Here is an 18551-nt window from a genome sequence, read left to right as displayed (position 1 = left end):
ACCATTAACCACTCTTTCCTCATTGGCCTCCTGGAATCGCACTTCGGTATCAGTGGCCCGGCCCGACAATTGATCACGTCCTGGCTTTCAGGCAGCAATTATTCAGCCAGAGTGTAGGAGTGTCTTCATCGGTGGAAATCAGGCTCTCATGCGGAGTCCCTCAAGCTTCTCTCCTCAGCCCCAGCTGTTCGTGGCCTAGACATTTCCTATAGTCCACCACATTAGGGGCTTTGATGTCAAACAACATTCCTATGCACATGACGGCCTACTCTTAACCGCTGTTGATTCCACCAATGCCTCTGCACTCGAGAGGCTCTTGAGTGCACCGCCACTTTACAACTGTGGTTCTGAGCCCAGGATCTCTCCTCAAATTCTTCCAAGTCTAATTCCATTCTGCTCGGCGCCAGATCGCGACTCACCACATCCACGCTCCCTTCTAGAATATTAATCGCTGGCTCCACCATCCATTTCTCCGGCGACATCAAATTCCTCGGCGTCACTCTCGACTCCACAATTATCCTTCAACAGTTACACCAACCACATCATCCAGACCTTGCAACAGCAATTCAGGGCCTGAGTCTCTTACGTCCACTAATCACCACTGAAATGGCAAATGTCCTCACACGCAGCATAGTCGGGTCCCGCCTTGACTATTTTGACTCCGACCGATCCTCATGAAATTATCTCAATTCCGAAGGTTTCAAAACCATCACGCTTGCATCTATCCTTGGTGCCTGTCTTCTGCACCTCCCTCCACTGGCTTCCCATTGCCAGCATGGTCAGCTACAAAATCGCCCGCTGCCTGTGCCAATGCGCCTATACTTTCGGTTGTCCACACTATCTTTCTTCGCTTTCTGGTTCCCCTGCACTACAGCTCATTGGAGAACTCTCCACAGAAGCATGACTCACAGCCTCCTCTGCATACCAAGGAACAGGACTGTCACTGCCAGGCGTTTCTCCATGGAAGCCCCCTCCAAGGAACGGCATCCCACTGCAAATTAGCAGCAATCAACCTACAGCTCCTTTCAAGAGACACATAAGGGCACCCCTATTTTGCCTGGCTTTCAAATGATACTGAGCTTGGCTCCGCGTCTCAGAGTCACAGTCACTGAAGTGAAATACTGTGCGCGTTATTAATTGCATTGTCATTTTACCTTAGAATATGAATAAGGTGCAAGTATATTACTCTTATTTTCAACATTTCTGACTGAGTGCCATTGAATGAATAATCCATAAATTGTAAGTTCCCCCACAATTACAGTGAGCTGGGCTTGGCTTTAAATTCAGACACTACATTTGAAAGATTTGTTTGAATAAATTCACGATTTTCACATTCATTTTAGTTCACTAATGGCCAGACTTGATGAAAATATATTATTGTGATTTGAAGCTTTCGTGACTGCAGGAATTACTCTTTGGTTCTTTCGGTAAAGTCACGTAGAAAGAAAATAAATTAAATAGAATACGACGTTTCTATTGCAACACAAGCAATCGTCATCAGGTAGAAAGGCCTCGTTATAGAGGCCTTGTGTTTCTGTGTGTCTATGTTGTGTGTCTCTCTCTGTGTCTGTGTTTTGTCTCTCTCTCAAATTTAGCAATCTTTGGAAGAACGTAATCAACCAGGTAGGGTGTTGACTGTTGTGTTAGCCGACTGTGTTTGCATTGTATTTCTAAGTTTACTAGGTTTGTTTTCTACCTGATGACGATTGCTTGTGTTGCAATCGAGACGTCATATTCTATTATTTAATTCATTTCCTTTCTACGTGACTTTACCGAAAGAACCAAAGAGTATATTAGTGTGCTTCCACATACATTAGTAAATGTGTTTAATTATTTAAAGCATTTTTTTTATTACGAACATTAAATTTGTGCTTGTGAAAAGGTCATAAATAATTTACATATTTGATTACATTTCATCCCTTCTTTGAATGTAATAAAAAATCAGTGTGGACTTTTTGAGTCTAATAACGTTTGTGTGCTAATATTTTGTAAGTGCAACAGATAACAAATAATGTATGGTTATTAGTATTGAGTAGCAAAATTAATCATTTGCTTTAAAATATCTAACTTAAATAGTCTCTGGACCTTTTGCTGACAACCACAATATTCTAGCAAATATGGTCTAAACAAATGCTCTTAACAGGTGCTAGATTCCTCATGAGTTAAAGTGCGATTGCCGAGTCCAATCGTCACACACCGCTGACAATTAATCACTTGCAATGGGCTGTACAAATACATTTCTGAGAATACGACCTCATGCCCTGGATCTCATTTTTATGACAGATCATCGGGGTGTATTCATGGAGATGAAGTCAAACCAGTGTAGAAATAAAAGCAGACCAGATCCAAATACAAACTATAAAGGGATTCAAGTGGAGCTTGAAGCCACGTATTGTACTGACGTGATCGTGGCAGACTTGACAGCACGTGACCTGGATACGTGCTAGTTTTTTCTGCATGAAAAATGAGCTATAATTGACATTCACAACCTAGCGCTCAGTCCTAAACAAGTGCTCCAGCATTTTTCCATTTATAAAGATGTCTCCGGCAATCAAGAACCAATGGCTTGGTGGGCAGCTATGATAAATTGCCAGCGGTCTGTCAATGATTTTGAGCTGCTGGCCCACAAAAATAATACGGTGTACCCGAGGCTGAATAACAAGCCTTATCTTAAGCACACTGCGATCTCGCTTAGCTCACCAGACATATTATATAGTTAAATGTCATTTCAACGAGACAATGAGCCAAAGCACAAGCAAATGCCATACCATTTTGTGGTAATTTCAGAAAAAAATTAAAACAATTTTTTTTATGAATAATTTAGAAAAATATTTGAAATAAAATGAAGTTCAAGGCTAAAACGCACAAGCTATAATGTGAAATTTCCTTTTTCCACATATACAAACATAGATTCACGAGCTGCATACAACTCATTTCCAAAGGAGATCCTGTATTGCATAGAAAACTTAGCAATTGTACACAGTTTTCCAGGCAGATTTTTGCCTCGACATAGGCACGCAATAGTCTGTTCCTATATTGACAAACTACACACAAAGAAAAAGCCCCCAAAATGGGAACTACACACACACACGTGACACTGATCCTGCAAAGCAAGCAGTCTGTTCTCGGAAGGAGCCACAAAATTAACCAAGGTCACAGATGAGCTGGCATGAGCCCGAGTATCACATCCACAGATCCACCCAAGCACTGCAAGAATCTCAGGTGAGAGACGTGTTTATTTCCCTGAAAAGTTTCACTTTACCTCAGCTGCCACATGACAAGTAAATTAATGCACGTCTTATATGCGATGTCACTAAGATATAGCCTCATTAGTTACACACATTAAGCTCTTAGGGATTTTGTGTACTACAGTCCGTTGGAGGAATGCATATCATGATAATGTACAATTTAATACGTTTACATTTTGTCATACGCCTATTTTATTTCGTTGATGGTGATACAGAAAAATCAAGATTCTAATTAATTCATTGCATAATAATAAAATTTTACTCTAAAAGGAATGGCCACACATTCCAAGAAGGGCCATGCGAAAAATAAAGTATGGAGACCCAGTGAAGCTTTCTGGCATAAAACATAATGAAGATAGTGGGGCTAACACCCTGTCAGAACATTAATCTGGCACTGCTGAGATGCTGGGTATAAATTTGGGTAACTGCCAGTGGTTAAACTGGGTTTTAAGTGAAGTGGAGTTGATGATTTCATAGACTTGCTATGCCTGGCCACACATAAGAAAAACCTCCAAAAATATATTTTATTGGCATGCAATGAACACATCTATAATAGGGCAAGTGGGAAGAACTGCCAATCGATTATAAGAAGCCTATGTATTTATTTTATTATTTTGGATTACGCTTTCTTCCCAGTTATTGAATTTACTACAAAGTAGTTCCGTGATGTTATCTTCTTGGGTAGTTCTTTGGCACAGGGTGATGCAATGCTTGCTGCCAAGGTTGTTCATGGAAATTCCAAGGCACAATTGAAACATACAGGAACAGACTGTATGTTTATTGAAACATTAAGTTGGCAGATGGTTGAAGCCTAAAATAAGAAACGATCTCGGAAGATGCCACCATGGTAACTTTTGCAATTAGACATTATCACCATGAAACTGATGAACATATGGCTGCAACAGCTGGAACAAGCAGCAGTTGTTGTTACATTGGTATAAGTTAGATCTGAAAGTCATATGGACCTTTCGTAACAACATCAAGGAATATCAATAACAATGTTCAATGACGACTTCAGAGCAATACCAAATGTGTATGAGCATGACAGAAGTGAAAGCATTAACTATCTACACACATACACATGCTCGCGTTCTATTCAAGCTGTCTTGCAACAGCCAATTATACCATTCGGCAGTTGATGACGGTTAGTTACAAAATTAAAAAATCTACTTCAGAAAGGGTTGCTCTGTGTGTGAAATGTACCTGTCTCCTGGCTTTGGTCAGTGGTCGGTCATTATGAACAACAGCTAGAACGTTCTTCCCGAGAAGTCCATCTGCAAGTGGACGCAACACACCCACCACAGCCAATGTGATTAAATAATAAACAAATAGAGAGTTAAGATTATATCTTAAACTCAAGCATCGATCCTTGCTGACCGAAACATGACAGCGGGTCACTGCAAGCATACACGTACACAGCACCTTCATGTGGAATGCAGATTAACTATTAGCGAGCCCATCCAAACTGGGTAAAGCATCATGTGAACTAATGTATGTTCACAAAATGGGACTGTTATAGTACCTTCCTCTGGAGGGGCAGGAAAGGGTTCAGCTTTTTTGGGAGGTGTTCGATCTGAAAAATATGGTCATTAGGCTTTAAATTTTCTCGCAAGATCGTTTCACACATCATTATTATAAAACACTTTACCTCTAACGGTTTTGTCCTGATGACAATTTCATGTTCTTAACATTTTATGACTGAACTCTATCGCAAAAAGATCTTGTCACTATTATACAATTTAATAAAGATATCTGAATCCTTCAATAAATTATTATCAATATATGGATACAATGACAGTGCCACAACATTGGTAGCTTTTATCCTTTGCTTCAGCTCATATTTATACAAAAACAAGTCTGAACTGGCACCGATTTCAACTTTCACTCCACTCCCTCTCAGTGCCAAAAAGTATTCAAAACTAAAATTATCCCCAGCCACAACAAAGAACGGTGTTCTACTTAACAATGTCCACTACCACCGATTATTCACACCGGTCACCGGCACACTCCGACCATATACATTCAAACAATTCCAGTGGTAAACAGACTTTACAAAAACAATCTACATAAAAAAAATGTATTGCAGCATTTCCAGTTTGCCCTTTCTCCTCGTTAACAAATTACGTGAAGAAATCCAGCCTCCGACCGGTCATTCGAATAATGAGCAAGCAAGCTAGCAGAAAATAAACAAAACTTTCCCTTCCTTAATCTATATTGTCTAAGAGTGTGCACAGGCCCCACTTCTGCTGAAGGTGTGCGACTCCCAAAGGGCCAGTGGGTCATACCGCTACTGACCTAACATTGGGCTGGGCTGGAAGATCTTCTTGTACTCGTCAGGGTTGGTAATTTCTGCTGATGAAGATTCCTCTTCCTCTTCATCCCCGTTTCCTCCTCGCGCCTCCTGCTCTGGTTCTCTTTTCATCTCGCTGCACATTGTTTACACGCACACATACGCACAAAGACAAACATTCCCCACATAGCCTTACGCAGAGTGTTGATCTGCTATAGACTGTGCTGTTGTGGAGCACGTTTATGGGCGGCATGGCACACGAGCGGGTGGGTGACCAACACCACGCCCGGCCACGTTTGATTCCACATTTATGATGTCTACACACCACACCAGGTACTCATTTAAGGCTGAGTCGACCCAGGGGAGGCCCAGGACCAGTTCAAACATTCGACACTGTTACTGGTCGTGAGCGGGAATGAAACTCAGGCCATCAGATTCGTAGTGAAATGCCCCTAACTTACACACAGACATGCACGCTAAAAAAAAAACAAATCTTTTGGTGCATCAATTCATTACCCATATCCATATTTGTTTGTAGTGTGTCCCAAAGAGAAAACTAATAATTGCCCATGGATTAATGATTTTATACTGTGGTAATTAAAAAAAGCCAGCACACTTGCGTGTTTGCGTTTTGTAATATTTATAATTCCGTTATATTTATTATAGTATTTCTGTGAATCCTGGAAAGGGAATGTGTTTATTTATTGTGAGCAGTGAAATGCAAAGTAGACAACAATATGCATATAATTTTTGTTGAGCACTTGCAGTGCAACCGGAAGCTCATTCAAAAGCGTGCAAGTGATTAAACATTATCTACCGCCGTACAGAAGCTTGCTCTATATATATTTCACATATAAGAACGCAAGAATCCATGAACATAAGAATCCATCCTTCATGTCACTTGAATGTCACGCTCAAACCTCCCAAGTTTACTGTGGTGCAAAACCGTGAAAGGAACTTCTTTTATACAAATTTTAAGTAATAAAGGTGTCACGTGAACAAACGTGCCAGATTTATTACTGCTTCAGTACACTGGTGATGTTGGGAGAGTAATCTCACAAATTTTAAATGAGTAACAACATTTCTCTGGAGATTACACCCAGCATCATCAGATTACACAACCTAACGCAAACACCTATTTATGTATCAACCGTGAAATACCGAAGCATAAAACTTAATTTGTGCCTCGGTGAATGTGTATGCTCTGACTTTAACGTAGCTATTTCTGTGACCAGTTACAAGCTAATCACTCAGCTATTTCAATGCTAAATTGTATGCTAATTCCTTTGTCAAAGGGTGCCTCTGCGGATGTGTATGCTTTAACTTAGCTATTTCAATGCTAAATTATATGCTAATTCCTTTGTCAAGGGGTGCCTCTGCGGATGTGTATCCTTTAACTTTTAACATAGCTATTTCTGTGACCAGTCACAAGCTAATCACTCTGCCATTTCAATGCTAAATTATATGCTAATTCCTTTGTCAAGGCACTTTGTTTCCTCTCACACAGCTTAAAGGTCGTGATCTGAACGTGGCTCTTTCACTCCAGCGCTGTCCTACCAGACAGTCTCGTCCCTTCACCTGATGAAGGCCGCTTGTGTTGTGGCCGAAACGTCGTGAGAATATTATTGTGTTATTTTATTTTATCAATTTATTATTTTATTCTCATTCTACATGACTTTACCGAAAGAACCAAAGAAGATTAATTTGTATGTTTTAATGAACATTGTAAAGAAATCTATGTACATGGACTTGGCATTACTCACATCAGGCATCCATACTTTATCTCCACCATACATTAAACAATGCAATCATCTTTAAAACCTGTTTCAAGCATTAAACAAACCACTTGGGTTTAATATTGATTTCCAGAACATTGTTTCTGAATGTGTGATACACGTGCATTGCCTGATCGGAGATTTGCGAATGAAATATTATGACGACTCAACGTGCCAGGGCTAAAAGCTACCTCCCATGGGCCAAACTACCGTGAGACGGCTCTGACGGCAGATGTTGCACGCGTGATTGAGGAGACAGGCCTGAGTGCTGCCTGCTCGCTGGCCACATACTTGGCCTGCTTGGAGCTGCTGGTGTGCGGGCGCACGTAATTCGCTCTCGACGGCGTGGCGTTGGGCGAGAGAGGGGCAGCTGGCCTGTCCGCCGCAAGCAGGCCCAGGCCACTTTTGTTCACCTGCGCCAGGTCCACAATGTACACGGACACCGTCGATTTTTGAAACGAGGCGCCGATCTGCACGCAGCGGGAACAGCAACGCATGGGGGGGGGGGTCCCGCCAACATATTAGAAAATTACTCGAGAAATCGGCAGCGAAAGGGAGGCATGCTCGAGGAGAGAAACAAACAAAAATATGAAAGAGGTGAGAGACAGCTGCAAAAAACAGCGGCAACGATATACATGATAGTGAACAATGATACAATGGAACATCTGTCAAGAGGTAGGCATGATGGCAGACGTTTCATTAGGCACACACATATAAAGGTATTAATATATAAAGAGACAGGCACGGGTACAATCGGACATCAAGGCAGGAACTGGTTGGAAGCTCGCACCAGTTGGTTGGAGAGGATGGAAAGGTCAGCCAGCTTGCCCCAGCCCACGTGCAGCGAGTCGAAGCAGCGGAACGGCTCCCATCCCATGACACGCATCATGTCTTGGGAGCCGCTGAATAGGCACGAGCCGTCCGGGTTAAACAGCACGCACCTAGGTCGCAGAGGTGATCGGAGCACACACGCGAAGACACAGGGAACCACCCATTTATGTAGCCAAAGATCGTTAAACAACACTCATTTTCACAGGCCCCTATGAAAGTGCGACATTGTGAAACACCGTGGCAAGAATGCAATGTGACCATTAAAACATGTAAGTGGGATTTGGCAGGACACATAACGAAAAGGATTATAGTTGTTTGATGACTATCGATAGAATGGCTGCAAAAGGACAGAAGACACAACACATAACCACTATGCATACAGGGTGGTGAGATTGGTCAATGTAAGTGAGACAGATTGTGGTTCTGCTGGCTCGTGCCGGATGCTGATGGGTGTCTATCCACTGCTTTTAGCCATCAGTAAATATACAATAGAATACATATGCAATCTACCCTTATTAGGAATACTAACTTTTGACCTGTTTAGGCTTGTAGTTAGATTAAACTGCTATGCAAAATTATGCCCCCACTTAAAAGTAGCTTCCAGTTCAAACCTGCATTGGAGTTTTAGATTCTCCTACTTGTGTTCGAGGCTTTGAATGGGCTTCTCGCCACTATACATCCAGGAGTTGATACAGCTACACACTCCACTTAGATCTCTAAGATCGACCGATTGCGCCCTACTCAGCGTAACTGGGCTCCAGGCTTAACCTAAGTTATTATTATTAAGATCATACACTGTTGTGGGTTCTCTGTAATGGCTGTGCAAGGGGAAGAGCTAGTCATGGCATTTTATTTTCATTTGCCAGTGACACGTATATTTCTAGTTGATGGGGAATTTCACTGACTGGAGAGCGGGTGTTAGCTCACATTTCAAAGTGCAATGTGCATGCACAGAAAGAGGAAAGTCGTATTCCTCATTCCAGGTGATCCCAGGGTAGGGATGGCTGAGGTGTGGGCACATTCTTTGTGCCAGTGTCCTCTGCACTGATGCTCACTGTATGGATGACTTGGGTGTTATTTTCTGACAGTGTTAGTGTGTGCCTGTATGTTATGGGTGGATGTTAACGGTGCGGGTACCTGACACCGCAAGCTTCCCCTTCCGAGGCGCTAACCAATTGAAATTTCTCAAGGTCCCAGAACCGCACCGTCCTGGCAAACACAACAAATTCAGCCGCTTTATTCTACAGCAAATTCAACAAATTATTTTAGACAATAGATAATACTATACAAAGACTAAACACAGCACGTAAACAAATTGGCACGATTGAATGGTACAACAGCAACAGAAGGTAGCAATAAAATGTTTTACGTATAAACAATGGCCGATAGTATTTATCTTCTTTGGTTCTTTCGGTAAAGTCACGTAGAATGAGAATAAAATAATAAATTGATAAAATAAAATAACACAATAATATTCTCACGACGTTTCGGCCACAACACAAGCGACCTTCATCAGGTGACGGGACGAGACTGTCTGGTAGGACAGCGCTGTCCTACCAGACAGTCTGATGAAGGCCGCTTGTGTTGTGGCCGAAACGTCGTGAGAATATTATTGTGTTATTTTATTTTATCAATTTATTATTTTATTCTCATTCTACGTGACTTTACCCAAAGAACCAAAGAAGATGAATCATTGCAGTCACGAAAGCTTTATCGAAAGATAGTATTTCTATTAATCACATTGATCGTAAAATATTCATTTATTTAAAAAAACGCAAAAAAATAACTGAGCTTAAAGGCAACTGTTATATCGTCTTTGGTCTATTACATGAAGATAGATGAGGACAGCAAATTTACAAAATGAAACCCCGCTTTTGCCAATATAGCCCCAGCACTCCACCATTCACACGTCCTATTGAATCAGCATCACTAAAAGTTGCGCATTTTTTCACATCCTGTCACTGCGTTCATAAACATTCCGTTACGACAATACGCTGCCAAATATTAGGAGAGAAAAACAAAACTAGAAATGAGGGAAGAGTTGCCGAGCAGAGCAGCTCTGCGTGCGATAGAGGCCCCACCTGTCGGCGCTGCCTGTGACAAGCAAGAACTCGTTGGGGTGGAACTCCAGTGAGCTGACAGCAGCCATGTGATCTGTAAACTCGTATAGCAGCTTGCCAGCAGTGAGGTCCCAAAGCTGTAACACCAAATACAAAAATCTCCCTTATAGCATGGCACACGAAGGCGTGGGTGGTCAGCACCACGCCTGGCCGCCTTTGTCTCCCCAGTGGCGATTGTCACACTCCCGCACCAGGTACTCATTTGAGGCTGAGTCGACCCAGGGGAGGCCCAGGACCGATTCAGATATGCGTTACCTGTGTTGGCCATGAGCGGGAATTGAACTCGGGTTCCCGGGTTCGTAGCGCGGTGCATGACACTACCATTCCCCACACATGCACACACAGACACACACCTAGACATCATCGCCACGTTCAATCATTCATTCAGCATACCAATCAATACTGTGCACCAAATGGAGGTGACCGAGTGGCTCGTGGGGATAATACTAATTATACTGCCCACGTTCCAGTATGTGATCCAGCAGCACCAAGGTCTTTGGGTTTGAGTCCATATGAAGTGAAACCAGGTTGTCAAGTGTGGTGTGTTGTATGGTGCCAGAATACTCATCAATGATAGCACACACAAAAAAATCCAGTTGTGAAATGTCATACTAACAACCCAATTGGTGCTCGACCAGATGACGCCAAAGCACCAACTGGGTCGAGGCTCAAAAGAAAGCCGTCCCTTGGTGTGGACCAATCAGTTTCAAGGACAATGCATATATTATCATAGGTTCTTTTTTGTTTGCATTTTGACTGCAGGTATTGTGGTTAATGCAGACATGAATCCTTGTAAAAAGGTTTCTGTTTTGTTGCCAGAAAAAAGGGGAAAAACCCTATTATTACATGTTATTTTGTCAACCACACATTCCCAATTTAAATAAATGGCTATCTTGCTTAGGTTTACAATTATCAGTTGCTCCGATGATGATAATGGAGCAATGCATTACTTGATGTTGCTTGTTCTGATTGCATGGGAACTCCCTACATCAGCGTGCAGCAATAAAGTAAAACAAATCATTATGCTTGTACATTTTCAAGGACTGTTTAGGGCCACAGTATACTCTGTAGAATATGTAAGTGAATTAATTTTGAATATAACACCAACTCGTATTAAAAGTAGCTGATCATAGGACCTCAGAAACTAAGCAGGGTCGAGCCTGGTTCGGACTTGTATGGGTAACCTCCAACGTTGCCATGTATTAACGGCATCGGTTTTATCTTGTTACACTCTTTTCCTCCCACAAGCCAAACACTCATTCCTGGTATTAACCAAACATCCCAATGTAGTAACCTCCTGAAAGTCTTGTGATTCAGCGAGGCTGCTGTAGGTTCAAAATAGCCATCATTATTATTAAATCACGATTCCCCAGAGAACTATTACTGTAAATGCTGGGAGAGCAAAAAGGGTGAAAAATGAATCCTTCCCAAGCATATCTATCACTTCCAATAAACCCATTATTTAGGTGAAATAAAAACACCCTTACATTACGATTAAAAAAAAAATCCATAAATATTGCCGTGTGCTGCCGAGTGTTATGCTTTATGTTACGTCTCCTATCCACAAGGGTCATTTTCACGTACAGTATGTAAAGTCAGATCCGAGGAGACCCAGTATCATTAAATTTTCATACACGCACGCTTTCCTCGCTCCGAGTTGCTTTTCAAAGCTTGCAACATTTATAGCACAAATGCAGATGTGCCCCCATGGCACATTAACTATTCATGGTTGGGATCATACCTCCACAATAGAAGGATGAGGGGGGGGGGGTGCAGTAAATACACGTGGGACTGAAATGGGAGGTAAACTCCTCAATGCGCACTTGGGTGCACAATTGAAAAACCAATTTCGTTGCAAAAAATTCGTGACCTTCGCAATAATGAAGTGTCTAGGACTGTGTATTAAATACATATTTTACAGTTGCAATTTGCGAGGAATGTATATATTTTTTCCCCTTCCTTTTAAAATCCACCTGACGGCATGGCTAATGCGTGTGGCAGCCATAAGTACAATTTAACCATCCACCAGTTTTTACCAGTCGAATTTCAATTATAAAAAAAGAACCGAGACTAATTAAAACTTAAAAGGAAATGTCATGAATCCTACTGCGTATATCGCAGTCGTGTTCGGGTAAGCGATGTTCATCTGTAGAGAAAGTCATAAATGTATTTATGGCATTGACCTTGGCCTATTGGGCCACCTATAATTAGTACTGCTCAGGATTAAGTAATAATTATGTATATGACAATATTGCATTCATAAATGGGCACAATTTAAACGTCACATTAACCCAAGTAATAATGTGAATATTAAGTGTAGGTCATTGCATAATATATTTATCATATTGCTCTATTGAGGACAAGGATGTTGAAGTCCAGTCGAGCAAATGATATGAAGCAATGGTTACACCATCTCTCGTCTCGCTAGTACTCATGTTGCCTCATTATACCAGGTACCCTTTCCTGACTAAGTCAATCCAAGGGAAGACCAGACCGATGGTAGTGTGGCCAGGTATCGAACCTAGGTCGTGTGGGCCATTGAGTAGTACGCCAATTATCAAGCCATCATTTCTGAACATTAAAAAATTGATCCTCATATAGCCTTTCACAGACTTTGGGCCAAGTTCTGATGGAATCACCAAGCCTGAATGGCACACAAGGGGGTGGTGGTATGGCGAGCACCACACCTGATCACATTTGTCTCCCCAGTGATGATGTTTACACATGGCACTAGCAACCGATTTGAGGCTGAGCTGACAATAACATGAGCTGTGACCATGTCACCAGGTTTGTAGCAGCCCACCCACTTCTAGAAAATACACAAATAACTGCATGCATCATACTTACACTACACACCAAAGCAGGACATTCTTAAACAGTAGAATTCAAACTGAAAAGAGGGAGCAAGACTAATAGGCATTGGCACTCTTGATTCCAGCGACTGTGCGAGCTGCTGGTACCTTGGCTGTCCCATCCTCGCCAGCAGATGCGATCCAGCGCCCATCAGGGCTGAACCGCAAGCAGTTGACACAGTCTGTGTGGCCCTGTGGCATGGCGGCCAGGGAGGGGGGAGAGAGAAGACGAGGCAATGTCAACGAGACAGTTAAGCTCGTACAGAGGGCACTGCTGCCACCTTCTGGACTACGGAGCCACGAGTGAGCATCAGTTTTCTAGAAATATTGCACAAGAAAACCTCGGATTAAAATTTTAAATTAATTAACTAAGTGCACTGCCTTAAACTCAGAAAATATTCTTTATGCTCCATTACCCCCCCCCCCCCACACTCTGCCTATTTCACTTACACAACTGCAGCCTAATGTGAAGAGCACTGTGATATCTCAGCAGTGACCTTAATGTAAGAAAAAAAATCATGGTGGCGAAAAAAATGTTGCTTTATTTCAATTATAAAAGCTAAATGACCATGATGGAGCATTTGACACTACCACTTCTGCATGTCAGGGTCCACCATGATTCTCCAAGGGTACACCTTTGGGGTTTAGAAAACAAATAATAATCATAAGAAGAATGACGACACTCAGCCATGTGATATGAACTTAAAACTCTGTGCTGGTAGCAATGGCAGAGGACACAGTGACTCTGTTGGGGCCACAATATGGGTGCGGGACATTTCCTTTGGAGTTACCCATTGTGTGTCGCGGTGATGCAAGGATTTTAAACCCCCCACTGATTATTTGATGTGGGTCATGGTCTACTGCTAAGTTGGCAGCCGTATAAGCCAACCTCCTCTGATGCAGTGCATCCACAGGTGATTTGGCACACGCTGTTCCTAATCCTGACTTCAAGTCACGTTTTTTGTGACTTTGATAATGATTTGATGTGGGAAATGCACCGTTACCGCTTGAATCTTGTACAAAATGCAAAAATGCTTTTTTTCTGTGTAGTCAAACACCGCTGCTTTTCAGATAGGCCAACCAATGTGAAAATTACAGTGATCAGAAAGTAAGACATGTAATGGATATAGCTTTCACAAGATTTTCCCAAAAGGTGGAAAGTTCGTTACGTATTTACTTATAATTCATTATTTTAAACATAAAAAGTCCTCAAATACATGAATCCCACATCAATTATAATCTCCTCTTATTCATGACAGTAGGGTTCTTTTTTTAGTCACGGAAATATACCAATGCATTATGATGCTCACCCCTTTGAGAGCCTCTGGGTTTAATCTTAACTGATACATTACCCTAGCGCCGCATTGACGAAAGTCAGCTAAAGATGACTGGCAGGACATGCTCCGCATTTCGACAAAAAAAGAGAGCTAAATTGTTCAATCTTACCTTGTAGGTGAATATGCATCCCTTGCGCCTGATGTCCCAGAGCTGTGAAAAACATCAATTTTTATTGTTAACGTCGCAATTTAAAACCAGTCATGCAACATTCATTGCCGTGACAGCTATACGCGACTGGCAGAATATTCGGTTCAAATTCAGCTCAAATGCCAGATCGGTGACAAAAAGACCACTGCCTGTATCTCCGACACAGGCTATTCCCTCTCGAAGTGCAGTGACTGCCAGAGGCCGCAACACATTACCAATAGCATAAATGACAGCAACAGTAGGAATATGAACTCTGAAGCCAAGTGCATACAGAATACAAGTGCACAGGATACCACAGACAGCAGGCACTGCAGCCAGGTGAGTTGGAAGGGGTAGAAGGCTTTTTTTACCAGGTGCAGTCCATTAATTTACCAAGTTGTCAATGACAATGATGGATGAAGCAGATCGCTCAATGTTCAAGTCATTCATGAGAAGCAAACCAATATTTATGGCCATTGGTTTATTTTTAAAATGATATATCCTGTCAACATACTGGATAATAAATATGATCCTACACAAATATGCTTATGCAGACTTCCATCGTGAAGAAAGACAATTGATCTTAATAGCTAATTAATTAATCTGATTTGTTTTAACACATTAGGCTGAGGACTCAGTGTGGTGGTATCTCACTGGGAAGGCTGTATGAGTTATGGATTAAGACTCTCTACACCAGCCTGGTAACACACTGCAGCTCATACGACAAATCGACATTATAAAAAAAAATAACCCATCGCTCAGCTTCACACAAGCGGACAGAGGCATCACACCTTGACATTGGTGTCCAGTGAGCCGGAGGCGACGTACTCCCCATATGGGTGAAAGTCGAGACTCCGTACACTCGACTTGTGTCCTGTCAGCGTCCGCACAACTGCGGAGGGCAACCACGCGGCACGCACGGGGAACAAAGCAAGGCGTTATCAACACGAGGGTACCCCCCCTCGCCCGTGTGGCTAAGGCAGGTGCTGAGGCCATGTATGATCGAATGCCTGGCTTGACAGTTGAATTTTCTGCATTAAAGCTCAGTGCACACAAATATATTACTTGGATTCACAGCCTCACAGCACTGGTTTGAGGCTATATTTAGTTCAAAAACAGCTTTTTGTTTTACACGTTTAAAATATGGCCACTGATTTTACGAACAATTATACCTTGCTTTTAAATATTGTGAAAATGTTATTACCTAAGACTATAAAATAAGACAGACTAGTTCCTTGTAAGTATGAACTATCTCCTGATACTCTGGCTTCCGCTCACATGCAACAATACTCAAAATAACTTACCAACTCTGACGAAGTTAGGACCTTTTTAAAATAAAAAAAAACTAACTCAACGAGCCTTTCATGAATAAAAAATATAAAACTATAAAGTAGAAAATGTTTGCTTCTGTGAAATTATACATTAAATAAGACATTAATTTAAATATTAACAGGATTTTTTTTGCTAAGTAACTTGGAAGAAATATGTAGATGTTTTGGTCTGGCTGCCTTCTGGCGAATATTATGGCTTGCAACAATAGAGAAATTCAGTCAACACAATTACATATTTTCTTGGCTCGGTAAATTTGTTCTTCAATTCCACTGCTACTAACAGAAAGATAAACTGAATGCCAGTCCATTGGACGACACCTTCGTTTGCACGCCTAAGAAGAGACGTCGACGAATTAATTTTGTTGGCCCAGCACAAGGAAGGTGGACACTTACTCTTGGCAGCCTCGAGGTCCCAGATTTTGAGAGCGCCTGACCGCGACCCGGCGAGCACCAGCTCCTCCGTGTCCTTAAACCGCACGCACTCCACCGGGGACGTGTGCCCCGACAGGCTCTGTTAGAAACACAGCGTGCAGGCGGCAAATGCATATTCGGTGGGGAAGATGTACGGGTGAATGTATGTATGTATGTTGAACTTCTTTCGCACCGTACGTAGCCAACCTTGCTCATCGGAGGTGCGGGGGAAGGACAACAAATTAAACACAAAAAGCAGTTTTAAAGAAATGAGTTTTCAATGTAGATGATTAAAAAGTGCATAGATGCAGAATTGAAGGGGCAACCAGTTGAGACCTCTTTACAACGTGTTCATGTGTCAGCCTCACTGAGTGCATAGCTCCAGTGGCTTCCTAATATTGCAAGGAAGAGCGTTCCAGACGGCTACAAAAGCGCATCTGAAACCGCGTGATGCAGTGACCATCTTTGTTCGGTGGCTAGCCAAAAGCCACTGTGAGGATGACTATAATTTGCGTGATGGTGTATGCTCCTTGAGATCAGCAAGGTATTGTGGTTCATGTGTGGCAAGCACTTCGTGTGTAATGGGTGCGACCTTATAACGTATTTGTTCGGTAACCGAACGAATACATGAAATAATGAGAAAAGACGCTGAGAAAAATACCCAATGTAGTCAAAACAAGTGGTTAAGGTGGGCATGGAACACGGTGGTGGCGAGGTCAGAATTCATGCCTCAACACTCTTGTCTCCCTCCTGCTGATGTTCTTGCATCATACTAGGTATTAATTTTGGGCAAAGTCGACATATGAGAAGGACTAAGGAGGCCCAGAAGAGGATTAAATATCAATTTCCATCCGTAACATGCTTGGCCAACAACTGAATCCGGGTTACCAGGAGTGAGAATAGTATGTCAAACACTGCACCGGCCACACTGAGCATAAACACACACATATACTGTCTGTAAACAATAGGTTTAAATGCATGCATGCATTCACCTGAAAACATAGGCAAACGTATGCAAATATAGGCACTGACGATCCAGATCACGGAAACAGAAAGCATAGGAAGGCTTTTAACATTCAAGCAAGACAGCTGCAGTCACAGTGGTAACTAATGGGTTTGTGATTTTGCATCTCCTAATGTATGACATTTAATGTTGGAAAAACAAAACTCTTGTGTTGAAACACTGCCAGTTAATCTGCACACACGTACACTCCCTTGCACACATGGCCATTAATCATTAAGCAAGGTGGAGCAAATGCCGCTAGCAACCACAGGAGGACGATAAAAACCACTTCTACATTTTAGGACACACAAGTTGATAATAATACGTTAAAACGATACAAAGTGAAACCGAAAGATATTCATACACACGCAAACACATGGGACAGGGAGCATGTGATGTTAAAACACTGGAACACAATAAAATAAACAAAAATGCACGCAGTACATTTATTCAATATTTGACAATGTCTAGCTGTCAACACAAGGATTGTGTCCTCAGCATCGCTACCACAATTACACAACGTAATTGCCACAGCCCTTGCATTCAAAAGTCAGAGTCTGTATGTACGAATGTTAAACTGTACGAATGTTGAACTTCTTTCGCACTCCTTTATGTATTCTTATTCGCACTGCAATATGGCTTTCAGCTTAACAACAATTGGGTAGGCTTTAAAAGTGTGGTTAGCCTGCTCAGTCGTTGAGCTACTCCGACATCTTGGCGTTTACCAGAAGTGACATTTGCAGGCATGGAGAAAAATAATCGCTCAATTTAAAATCCACAATGTGGACCAAAATGAATCAACCCCTTTTCTAGCCAGCAGACATCGGGGAGTGTCAATACAATTGACTGAACGAATGGCATATTTACAAGCAGTGCACGTTGGCCACACCTGACTTGGTATGCTGAATAATCCTGGGCCGACTCATATACTTTGCACTATGTGGACACTGAATTGACCCCTTAAGATGAACAGAAAGCCCGAATGATATGGAATAAATAATTGTATATATGTACGCTTTGGCAGTGAGTTCCCTGTCAATGAAAAGAGAGACACATCGAGTGGACAGCAGAATATAAATGATGTGTCAAGTACACTGTCATACCTAAACATAAGGTGTTCCTACAAGTAAATGAGAATAATATTATAAAGCCTTGCTTTGAAATTATTAGCAATATTTACTGATACCCACAGAACACTTGCATCAATATTATTATCTAATTTTGCT

The 18551-nt window shown here is 41.9% G+C and overlaps 1 protein-coding gene across 1 annotated transcript in view; it reads right to left on the bottom strand.

Moving 5' to 3' along the window:
* KATNB1 (katanin regulatory subunit B1) overlaps positions 1 to 18551 on the bottom strand; it is a 53907-nt gene that overhangs the window by 21611 nt on the left and 13745 nt on the right. The window contains exons 3-13 of the mRNA XM_032960605.2: positions 16305 to 16422; positions 15372 to 15472; positions 14563 to 14604; positions 13225 to 13308; positions 10226 to 10341; positions 9282 to 9353; positions 8104 to 8254; positions 7605 to 7783; positions 5544 to 5674; positions 4771 to 4821; positions 4452 to 4522 (exon numbers count right to left, since the gene is read on the bottom strand). Of these exons, the coding sequence (XP_032816496.1) occupies positions 4452 to 4522; positions 4771 to 4821; positions 5544 to 5674; positions 7605 to 7783; positions 8104 to 8254; positions 9282 to 9353; positions 10226 to 10341; positions 13225 to 13308; positions 14563 to 14604; positions 15372 to 15472; positions 16305 to 16422 (1116 nt within the window). The remainder of the gene's footprint in view (positions 1 to 4451; positions 4523 to 4770; positions 4822 to 5543; positions 5675 to 7604; positions 7784 to 8103; positions 8255 to 9281; positions 9354 to 10225; positions 10342 to 13224; positions 13309 to 14562; positions 14605 to 15371; positions 15473 to 16304; positions 16423 to 18551) is intronic.

Source organism: Petromyzon marinus, chromosome 25 (assembly GCF_048934315.1).
Source record: "Petromyzon marinus isolate PM22_M1 ecotype Great Lakes invasive population chromosome 25, UKy_Petmar_22M1.pri1.0, whole genome shotgun sequence".
NCBI classification, from domain to species: domain Eukaryota; kingdom Metazoa; phylum Chordata; class Hyperoartia; order Petromyzontiformes; family Petromyzontidae; genus Petromyzon; species Petromyzon marinus.
This window is presented reverse-complemented; position numbering and strand designations above follow the sequence as displayed.